Genomic DNA, 11780 nt, shown 5'->3' with positions numbered 1-11780 from the left:
ACCATTAAAAAAAAGAGATGTTAAAACATGAATTTTAGAGTAGATTATTTTGTTAAGGGTGTCTAGTTTGTGTTCAATCTGTCTCATGCAATCCTTAATCATTCCAACATTGATACAAATTTATCTTATACAAGTTCCAACTCATCAATTGGCGAGAACAGATTCGTATACCAAGAGTCAGATACATCGCTACAATTTGGACTTAAATAAAGTATAAGTGAAAAATTAAAATATGTTGTAATAGTCTCCAACTTTAGAAAACTGTTCTCCATTTTTTCACTTTACCAATAATATTTTCATGACCATTAAATGTATCAAAAAATTTATCAGAAAATTTAACAATGTCACTGTATATCGAGTAGCCTAAAAAAGTAACCTTACAGCAATAACATGCTTTCTTGTTTTGTTATTACCAAGTATTAGAAAATTCGTAAGCACTAAACTAAAGAGTTGCTATAGTAAAACAATTGTTTAAATATATATAGTTGTACAGTTATACTATTAGAAAAACATAAAAGAATAAGATTTTTTTTTAAATTGATGAAGGAGTAATATAATTATTCTAACAATAGTTGCTCCAATAAATAAATATATATAATTTTAATACAAAAATACTGAACAGATATTAAAGAGTTCTATTTATAACAGATTCCACAGTAAGGCAGAGGTTTCATTCTTTTACTTGAAGTAGAAAAATAAAAAAAAACATAAACAAGGAAATTATTCATGTTCAACACTAAATGAAAATCTTAGAATGGCTCAATATTTAATTTGTGTCTGTCTAAAGTAAGAAACACTTGAGTGTTCTAGCACTTCTTAGCTATTAGTTTTTACTAAACTTGTTGTGAAATACTTTATTTTTACAAGAAATTACCCAATCAAAAATTAAATTAAAATGGGGGTATAAAGGAGTAAATTGTTATTTTAAAATAAAATATGAAGAATCAATATATAATCAATGGACAAAGAATTGAAAGACTCAGTTGATCACAGCTACAAACATGCAAAAAAATTAAACCCTAACATACAAGAACTCTATCATCATCAACAACCATAATCAACCATACTTCTCCAAAGTTTCACTGATGAAGTAGAGTAAAAAAAATGAAAAACAAGCCACAACCAACATTTTGAGAAAAATAGAGCATAGTATGTTGAGAGCAATAATTTTGTTATTAACCTGTTTTTGAAGAGATGGTGACTCCCAAGTAATTAATCTTCACAATGGGGGGGCGAAACAAGTAAGAAAAGCTTCAAACCTCCATTACTGCGATACTCATGGTTCTTCTCTGACGGAAACGTAAACGAGGGAAGAAGGAGGAAGAAGAAGGGTCAATTGGGTTTCACTTTTGAAGTTGTTAATATTTGGGTTTTCATTTAACCCCTTTCTCATATCAAACGACGTTGTTTTTAATATTTTCGGTACCAAGAGTAAAACAGCGTCGTTTTGAGAGTGTCGGGTATCATTAAAATTGCCAGGTCAGCACTCCAGTGACGAAAAACGACATAAAGGCCAATTTGAGGCTCGGGTCAAAATTTCAGGATACAATTAGAGTTAATTGAAACCTTGAGGGCTAAATTGAGCCGGGGGTCAAATTTCAGGAGCTAATTTGAGTATTAACTCTAATACAGTGTCTTAATTACAATTTTTTTGTGATTAAACAAACAAAGAAACAAAGAAAAAAAAGGCGATTATCCTAAATCAACAAGCATAAGATGTTGAAGCTCATCACAAGGTTCTGACCAAATAACATGAGTTGGATTGGTCTTGACCGCATATCTCGCCAGCCAATCTACCACAGCGTTAGCATCACGGGAAATCCATTCAAAATTCACAACCCAAGGTCTTGACAGAAGCTCCTGTATCTTCTAAAGAATATCAACCACATCACAATTTAGCCCATTTGTCGGATTGTTTAAAATGTTCAAAATGTCAAGACAATCTGTTTCACACACAATATCTCTCACGCCATAATCCCAAGCTAAAATCAAACCCCTCCAAACAACAAAAAGCTCACATTCGACGATAGGCCCTGGAGGATGGCTACTAGAACAACCCGAAATCCAACACCCATTAGAATCTCTAATAACACAACCAATTCCTGCTAGGTTCCAATAAAAAAACAGACTCGCATCACAATTAACTTTTAAGGTGTCACCTGTTGGAGGTTCCCACCTCCTTTGATCCTTGAAAGTTATACAACTGGTATTGGTAGACTTTCCTAAATCATTAGCAGTAATTCGAGCCATAGCAACAACCTTATAGTTTGACCACTGATCTCCATTGTTGAAAATATCATTGCAACGATGCCTCCACACCCACCAAAGACCTGCCCCTACAATTGCCTCATTGCCCAACATGACCTTCCGAATCCAAAATTCCAAGGGAGTACCTTCAAATGAATCAATAAGCAAAGGATCCAACATTTGCCAAATGCATCTTGATTTCTCACAGTCCCTAAGACAATGCTCCATTGTTTCTAGATCTACATTGCATCTCGAACATCTGTCCGAATCAGTTAAATGACGCTTGAATCAGAAGGCATTTCTTGGAAGCGCATTTTGTAAACCCAACCACATGATCATCTTTATCTTCTCTGGAAAATTAGAGTGCCAAATCCACCCACAGTTGCTATTTTCGATCGAATTCACTTTCTTCGTTAGGAGCCAACGATAACCTTCTCGAGAACTATAGGCTTTTAGCGATGCGGGCCACCAGATCCATCCGGGCTCTGATTCTGACATTAGAGGAGGCCCAAGGCTGTGAAGAAACTATTTGACCTCATGAGAAATTGGCGTTGCAAACTTATCCCCCTCCCAAGTACCATTGCTCCACAAATCAGCAAAAGAAAAATTTGTTTCAGATATGTGAACATAAGACATAAGCTCACAAAGTTTGCTAAGAGGACTCCACTCATCATACCAAATCGATTGTTGCATATTTCTCATATTCCATCGAAATCCTTCTTTTAAGAGATCATAAGCCTTTAGAATATTCCTCCAAGTAGTTAAGGCATAGTGACAACGAATGCTACCCATGTCCTTGGAGTTTCGGAGGTATTTGTGAGTTAGAACCTGCATCCACAACTTGTTCTTATTATTCAAACAATCCCAAATCTACTTGCCAAGTAGAGCCATGTTCGCACAAAGAGTATCTCTAACACCTAAGTCACATGCCCTTTTAGGAGTTATAGCAATGTCCCACTTGACCAAAGGCAACCCTCTCCCATTTGCTTGACCCTTCCATAAAAATTGGCGCATCAAAGAATCAATCTGTCGCACGCATACTTCGGAAAAAGGAAAACTTGCATATTATAAATCGGAATAGAAGCCATCACCGCATTCACAAGACAAAATCTGCCCGCCTTGTTAAGCAAGCACCCCTTCCAACTAGCAAGCTTTCTCTGAATCTCGTTAATGACCTCCTGCGCCATCTTCCTAAAAGCCTTATCATGACCAATATTAACTCCCAAATATCTTCCCAGATCTTGGTAAAATGGGATACTAGAGACCCCTAAAAGCACCTATTTTCTTTTTGCTGAAACATTCTTGGAACATTGAGCCTTAAATTTATGGATATTCACCTTTAGCCCAGAAGCTAGAGTAAACATATATAGAGTCTTCATAACTTCTGTCACCTGAGTTTTTGTGGCTTTATAGAAAAGTAATAGATCATCAGCAAACATCAAGTGAGAGATCTTTGGGCCATGTCTAGAAACAGATACTGGGATCCACGATCCATGAGAGACTTTATACGATATAAGACAAGAAAGATTCTCCATACAAAGCACAAAAAGATAAGGGGACATGGGATCCCCCTGTCTCAACCTCCTCATGGGTTTAAAGCTTTGAAGCCTATTACCATTCCACAGAATAGACAAAGAGAACGAAGTCACACAAGCCATGATAAGATTAATAGTAGCCATAAGAAAACCAAATTTGATCAAGGAAGTTTCAAGGAATCGCCAGTTTACTCTGTCATAAGCTTTTTCAAGATCAATCTTAAATGCCATAGAATCCTTCTTCGATTTGGCGTTCCTCATGAAATGCATTATTTCTTGCGCAATTATTATATTTTCCGTTGTTCCTCTCCCTGGAATAAAACCACTCTGAAGCAGTCCAATGATCTCAGAAAGGAAAGGACGAAACCTATTAACAAGCATTTTTGTAATAATTTTATAAATAACATTACATAAACTAATAGGACGAAAGTCTTTCAAGTAAGACGGAGCTTCAACTTTGGGGATCAGAACAATGAATGTGTCAAAAACAGTCGCACTAATGTTCTCACCAGCAAAGGCTCTCTTCACTAAGCCCCACACATCATTGCTAAGAAGTCCTAAAATTCTTTATAAAAGAGAGCTTGAAATCCGTCTGAAATCGGAGCCTTAAAAGAATTCATGCTGAACACAGCTCTTTTCACCTCTTCGAGAGATACCAGTTCAACAAGCTTTTGGTAGGCCTCTCTACTAAGAGAAGGACAAGGGAATTCTCCCATGGCATACAGATTAACTGTCTCCCTTGTGGAGAAAAATTTTTGAAAAAAAGAAATTGTTTCTGATTCCAAAACCGTTGCCTCAGAAGTCCATTAATATTGTTCCTTTTTCGCCTGATGAAAAAATTTAGTATTTCAGTCTCTATATTTATATTTAACTTACTGCTTTCTAGATTTTTGGTACCACATTAGTTCTTCTTAGAGGAAGATAGAGTTCAACTCCTCATGCAAACCTTGCTTTTTAATCCACTACTCGAAGTCTTCCCACCTTTTCAAAGACACTTGAATATTATTTAGTTGTCTTTCAAACTCCCTCTTTTTAACAAATACATTTTCAAAAAACTTTATTAAAATTAAGCGCATCCTTTTAGACTTTAAGCAAACTCTTAAGTAGCTTTTGGTAGAGAGACGGAGACTGAAAAACTGAGACTGAGAGATAGAGATTAAGAGACAGAGACTGAAATAAATTTCAGTATTCTGTTTGGTGCAAAGTGAAAGACAGAAATTGAAACAAGAATAAAATTCTAATTTAATTTGCAAAAAGGATAAAATTGAAATTAATTAATTAAAATGAGGGTATTTTAGGTATAAAATGTTATTAAAATTTCAGTTTTCGTTTCTAAAAATTTCAGTCCCTTTTATCCATACTTTTTAGAGATACTGAAATATTGAAATTTTAGAGACAGAGATAAAAATTTTTGTACCAATCTCTAAACTAACAAACATGATCTCAATACCTCAAAACAAACACTACCTAATAACTCCTTTACTCCAAACGGTATAAACAACATCCCAAAAAAAGAGGTGGGTTAACCAAGCAGCCTCGAATAAAAAAGAACGGTTACCCTTCTTAGCGGTCTCTCCTTCTTGCATCGAATGAGCAAAGGGCAATGATAAGAATGATAGACAATAATTAAACACCGCTCAATAATAAATCCCAATTTTGCGATTCAATGTCCGCTTCATCGCCGCCGCCGCCGCCGACGCCGTCGATGCCGACAAGTCTAATCGATCTCGATGTGGACTCGCTGTCCCACTGCCTCGCTCACCTAAGCCTCCGCGACGTCTCCGCCTTGGCTATGACATGCACCTCCCTCAAGCGCCTTTCCTACTCCGACACCGTTTGGCTTCGCTTCTTTAGGTTCCTCCATTTCCTTTTCTTCTTTCTTCTTTTGGTTGTGTTTAATTGTTAATAGTTTGGAGAAGCTAAAAAGGAAAGAATCTTTTTCTGCTTTGAGTGCATATTCTTAGAAGTAATGATTTTTGTGAAACTTTATCCAAGTTGATGCGTTGAACTTGAAATTTTGTGTTATAGTACGTAATTTTGTTTGCACTTGTATGTAACTGAACTGAATTGAGAAACTTTAGGGAGCATTGGTGTCTAGAAGTACCTTGGAGCTCTTTGAATACCCGTGGAGCGAGGGATTTGTACCTGGCTAGGCGCAGCGCATTACTGCAGTTCAAGTTCCTTGATCCCGTATCTCTTCAAGTTTATAGACATACTAGTTCTAGATCAAACTTCAACCATTTACTTCTTCACAAAAACCACATCTTCTCAGCACGGGTATATGGATTGATTTCAAGTTTGTGTTTCATTTATATAATCTTTTTATTTATTTATTTTATTTATTTTTCTGCACCGTTAATTTTTGATACATTATATAGATGATCATTAGTAATGGAATAGCACACCAGATAAAGTTTTTGTTCTGTTCAAAGTGACACATATTAAGGAGCTCCTAGAAATGGCTAGTTCTCTGCTCCATTTAATATTTGGCATCTCAGCTTTATAGGCAAATCTGTATCTCTCACTTTACTATATTATTAATACAATTGCCAAGCTGTTGCTTTAGGAGTGTCCATTTCATACTCGTGTCTTGTTAGAACATAAAGTTAAACATTCTTTGACTGTTATTAATCTCGACATTCACTTTACTTATTGTTGTTTACCAGGGTTCAACCATAGAAATGATAGATTTGGATAGGGATGATGCGGGATCAGAAGATGCTAACATTTTGTTCAGTGGTCATAGAGCAAGAATCACCTGTATGAGGTAATAATGTTACATAATTGTTTTTGTGTTTTACAAAAATTAATGAGAAATGATACTTGTAATTATAGGTTTAGACATTATCTGGATATGTAGGGGATCAATGTGTTTGAACTGGAATCCCAAGATAGTGTATATTGATGAACTTTTGTATTACAATGATAGAGAAGCTAAGTAGCAAATGATCAAAAACATGAACTAATTGCTATATCCTTTATTTACAGTGAGTAACTTCTCTAACTAACTCACTAAAGGGATCCTATAATTAACTCGGGATTTCATCATGTTTCTAGTGGTAAGGTAACTTATAATGGATGTGAAATTATTTTACTAGACTTACCAGCACGATATTGGAATCCACAATATACCACCTGGTATTATGTATTTTGTTACTAGCAAATTCACTAGAAATGCAATTGAAATCACCAGTTATTTATTCATGATTTCCCAATTGTTTATATGTTGCTAGGTGCTGTTCAAATTATAGTAATTAATATCTGAGGACAAAGGGGGTGGAGCCTTGAAGTTTAACACACACCCCTTCTGGTGATGTTGTCAGTTATCGTGTCGTGATATAGCGTCAAAAATTTTCTAAGTGGTAATATGTTGCTCGATTATTTTCATTTACAAAAAGATTCCATCAAGTTCTAGTTAGCTGGAGTACAACTTGAGGTTTAAATGATGTTCCAGGAATTTGTCACAGAAGTGAATGGCTGCGAAAATGCATGTGCATATGCATGTACTAATAAATTCTTGATTTTGTTCAATACTCAAAAGAAATTGTGCCTCTATCAAAGCCCTATTCTTTCCCAAACCCAAAGCCCTTGTGCTTCTCCTAATCACTCTCACACGTATGTGATTCTCTTCAAAATCCTGTTTTAGCCACTAAGTTTCTGCGGTGTAAACTGCTGAAGATACTCCTTTTGGTGGCGCTTCTTCAGAGTTTCCTTCCCAGCTTCAAGTTCAGTCTCCCCAGACCTCTCTTTTTGTCATCTTACTTTCATGTTCTGTATTCGTCCAATGCTTTTGTTCGCTTAATCTTTTCCCTTTGAGATTTATGATCCATTGTCAATAGTAAACGGGGACTTCTTTCACTGATGGAATTAGTAAGTCTTTTTAATGCAAATAAGGGGACAATGAACTTAATTATTGAAAAGCATGATTGACGATATCTACCGATGTTCTTTTAATATCGATTTGTACTTTAAAGGAGGCATGGATTTCAGTGTAAATAAGGTTAATATGAACTGTGGAGTCAAATGGCAGGTTGTTTCCCCTTAACGGAGTGTTTACATCTTGTGGAGAAACAGAAGGGGAGCAAAAGTTTTTGGTTACCTCAAGTTATGATCACTCCATACGCTTGTGGGGGAAGAAGGTATCACTTTATTTCATTTGTTTCAAATTCGATCAGCCATAACTTGTGTTGTATTCCTGATGTCTACTATGTTCATTAGTTTGTTTAAGATTATATTAAAAAGAAAAGAGAGATTAACTATAAGAGAAAGCATTTCATTTTATAGAAATTGCAATTTTGTAAGAAGAAAAGAGAACCTATAAAAGAGGATAAGGTATCCTGGTATGGATGCAGAAAAAGTTAAGACCTAAGGTAGTGTTTGGTGGAGAGACAGATACTGAAAGACTGAGACTGAGAGACAGAGACTAAGAGACAGAGACTGAAATAAGTTTTAGTATTCTGTTTGGTGCCAAGTGAGAGACAAAAATTGAAACAAGAATAAAACTCTAATTTAATTTGCACAAAGGATAAAATTGGAATTAATTAATTAAAATGAGAGTATTTTAGGTATAAAATATTATTAAAGTTTCAGTCTCTGTTTCTAAAAATATTAGTCCCCTATGTCCCTACATTTTGGAGGCACTGAAATACTGAAATTTTGGGGACAGAAACAGAAATTTTAATACCAGTCTCTGAGCCAACAAACATGATACTGTGTCTCAGTCTCTCAGTCTCTATTCCAGTACTGCAAAACAAACACTACCTGAGGGAGCAAGCCGTGTGACAATGCATGCCAATCATCCTCAATATTAGGTAGAGACACAATGTTAAACAATCCAGGTGCTGAGCACCAAAGAAATACGAATAAGTAAATCCTATCCAAACAAAGTCAATAGTTGAGAAGGAACTATTAAAAACTCTAAAACTCCTTTCCGACTAAAGTACTGAACGCATCAGTGCATCCAAAGAAACCAAGGACTGCCACAGAATCTTTGCTTCTTACAAGAGCCAAAGAGAAAGCATTACCGTACTTCAGTTGTTCTTTTAAGAAATTTCTACCTACTTTTAACAAATTTCTTTTAAAATCATTTGTGCTAGGTGCGCCTCTGGCTATTTGTGGCCAGATACTTTTTATGTCACCAACTTTTTTATGCCGAGATTATTTTCAAATGTTATTCTTGCCACATTGTAGGGTTCTTGTCTGCGATGTATGAGAGGTCACAATGGGCCAGTGTTGTCACTATCAGATAAACTATTGGGAGATGATACCTGCAAAGTATTGGCAAGTGGAGGAGAAGATGGTACTGTTCGACTATGGTCCCTTAGTTCAAGTGGAAAACAGAGACAACAATCTTTGAAAGCTACACTATATGGGCACGAGAAACCTGTAGAGTTGATGTTGGTTGCTGGGTATGATTTCCTCTGTTGAACTAACTAAATGTCACTAAGATTATGTTAGGAAAATGAAATATTGGGTAGCTAGGTAAAATTAGAAACATTATTCTCTAACCTTTCTGCTATTAATAATATTAAAAAAAAATTTAAAAATAAATGCTGATTCAGGCTCATCGTGATTTTTCTTGTATATCTTGAATTGATGAGTGTGATTGGTACATTACTGTCAATGCTGGAGAGGAAATAGGAAGTAATTTGGCGGCACTTAAATGTGTTTTGAGCTACGCTGTATGATATTTACCAACTGATTTTGCTATGTAGAAGGAAAAGAAATATCTGTCTCTGTCTCTGTTGTGCATGTGTTTGCATATTCAACTTCAATTGTAAATAAGTACAAGTGGTCTTGTTGGTCATCAACTTTAATTATAAATTCATAACCATAGATCCATCATCTATCCTATCCTATTCTTTTCAGGCACAAAACTTCACTTTTGGTGACCATCTCAAGAGATGCTAAGGTTCTTCTCGTCTCTTTTATGTTGTCTTGTTAATGTACTTTGTCAGACTACTTCTTTCAGTCCTATTTTCATAAACTCAAAATGTCTGGATTCTTTCATAAATTTGTTCAGTTTCTAATATATATTGTGGTCATAGCAACATGGCAATGGCACCACTTGTTTAAAGGAGAAAAACACCTTTTGTTAAGTTCATACGTTTTGATATTATTCCTAAAGATAACTAAGATGAGGGTGCTTTAGCTAATCCATGCATAGTTGCCGATTATTCTTCAGTTTTGTCTGTCCAGATTTGAAGCATCTTTTTACAGGATTGATTTATAGCATATATTATTTATAGCTTCAAAATGGGAAGTTTCTTACATATTTCTTTCACCATCCAAAACACTTGGGGCTTACTGTTTTATGCTTATTACGTTTTAAGTTATTAGCTGTTGATCGTGTTATGCTAGATATCATGTTGATGAACCATTTGAGTGTAAATTTGGCTCAAATTTAGTGCAACATTTCTTACAACACTAGTTAATGAAAAAGTGTAAGGTTTATCAACTGCAATGAAAGTTTGTGGTAGTTTGGTTGAATAGACGACCACTATAAAGTTTACTATTTGGTTTAAGACTTGCTCTCAAATCATCTTTCTATACCAGTATTTTAACAATTGTGGAGTTATAATAGGTGAGGGTCTGGGATACGACTACGTCTTCTTCTGCTCGATCATCCTGTTGTGTGGGAATGACTACTCTTCGTGGGGCACCTGTGAACATGAAATGCCATGAAACGCTACTGTATGTGGCAGCTGGTTCCTCTGTCACTGCAGTTGATTTAAGAACAATGCAGAAAGTTATGACTGCAGCTGTGCATCAACCGAAGCTTTATTCATTTGATATTGTACCATCAAAATCTTTACTATGCACTGGTGGTGATGGCAGGTATGATATGTAGGAAATTGGTGATATGATTTTCCTCCTTCAGTTGTTATTCAACTGTCTGACATATTATGTTATCTTTAGTTGGTATTTGGTAATATGGATGATGAGCGCTGACTGAATCGATGATGCTGCAGAGCAATGCTATGGGATATTAGGAGAAATCAAGAAGCATGGAACCCAGATCCAGTTGCTGAGTTGGATGGACATTGTGGGCAAGTGACACTGTTGCACATGGATCCATACAAAGTGGTTACTGGGGGTCCTCATGATGAGTATGTCAATGTATGGGAATCTGACACCGGTGTTCATGCAAATTCCTTGTTTTGCTGTAACGATGAGAAAGAGGTTCCCAAATTTGGCTGCGATACCATGGCTGTAGATGGGCTTAGAATTGTCACTGCCACCATTTGTGATAATGCCACTATTTTGCGCTATAGGGACTTCACGTATGCTACCAATCCTGTAGCAAAACCAGAAAATGATCCACCTTCGAAGTTTTGGTTCTCTCTTTCTGGTGATTACAGTGATGACAACAACTCATGATTTAGGTAGTTCATGGCTGTGTCTTACATATTCATTTATCTGCTTCTGATGGTTTATTCGGCCGGTTCATTAGGGAGCCATCCATTTATGGTCTGCTCAAATTCATGTCGTTGGCATGGTTGAGGACATGTATAAGTGGCCTGGCCGTGCGAACCGTCGCCCAGGATGCAATGCGAATGGTGGAGGGATGTGACAGAGCAAGTAAATTTTGCTGAGACTCGTTGTTTTTGAAACTAGGTTACTAATACAAGTCTTGTGTTATGAATATTCGTTTGTTCTTTACTTTTATGAATCTACTAGACCTAGATATCGAGGATCATGTCATTCTTGTCTTACAAAAGTATTCTTACAATTATTTTCTTGAGAGTAAGGTATGACTTTTATTCTTAATTTTTGCAAAAAGTTCAAAAATTATTCTTAATGTTTCATATGTATCAATTTACCTTCTATGTGTGAAATAAGTTTCACTTCCACTTCTACACATTAACTATGGGAAAAGTTAATGCTTATGATTAAAATTGAAACTTCCAAACGTCGAGAGCAAAATTGATACATAATAAAACAAGAACATATTTAAAACTTCTTATAATGCACATATTTTAGTTTATATTCTATCTC

General features: G+C 35.8%; 1 protein-coding gene across 2 annotated transcripts; it reads left to right on the top strand.

Annotated features, from left to right (window-relative positions):
- The first annotated feature begins 5298 nt into the window (after positions 1–5298).
- Positions 5299–11552, top strand: LOC112716371 (ribosome biogenesis protein ytm1). 2 transcript variants are annotated; one of them, XM_025768276.3, is made up of 8 exons: positions 5299–5636; positions 5864–6059; positions 6449–6549; positions 7813–7921; positions 8973–9190; positions 9651–9693; positions 10366–10619; positions 10754–11552. In XM_025768276.3, the coding sequence occupies exons 1-8, from the start codon at positions 5449–5451 to the stop codon at positions 11160–11162; spliced, it is 1518 nt and encodes a 505-aa protein (XP_025624061.1). In that variant the 5' UTR covers positions 5299–5448; the 3' UTR covers positions 11163–11552. The 2 variants fall into 2 exon arrangements, with proteins under 2 accessions (XP_025624061.1, XP_072061474.1); XM_072205373.1 differs by having other exon boundaries at positions 5309–5636; positions 10701–11552.
- The last annotated feature ends 228 nt before the right edge of the window (positions 11553–11780 follow it).

This window comes from Arachis hypogaea, chromosome 10, assembly GCF_003086295.3.
Source record: "Arachis hypogaea cultivar Tifrunner chromosome 10, arahy.Tifrunner.gnm2.J5K5, whole genome shotgun sequence".
In the NCBI taxonomy this organism is placed as follows: Eukaryota; Viridiplantae; Streptophyta; class Magnoliopsida; order Fabales; family Fabaceae; genus Arachis; species Arachis hypogaea.
The sequence above is the reverse complement of the archived record's forward strand: the minus strand, read 5'-3'. Positions and strand labels throughout refer to the sequence as shown.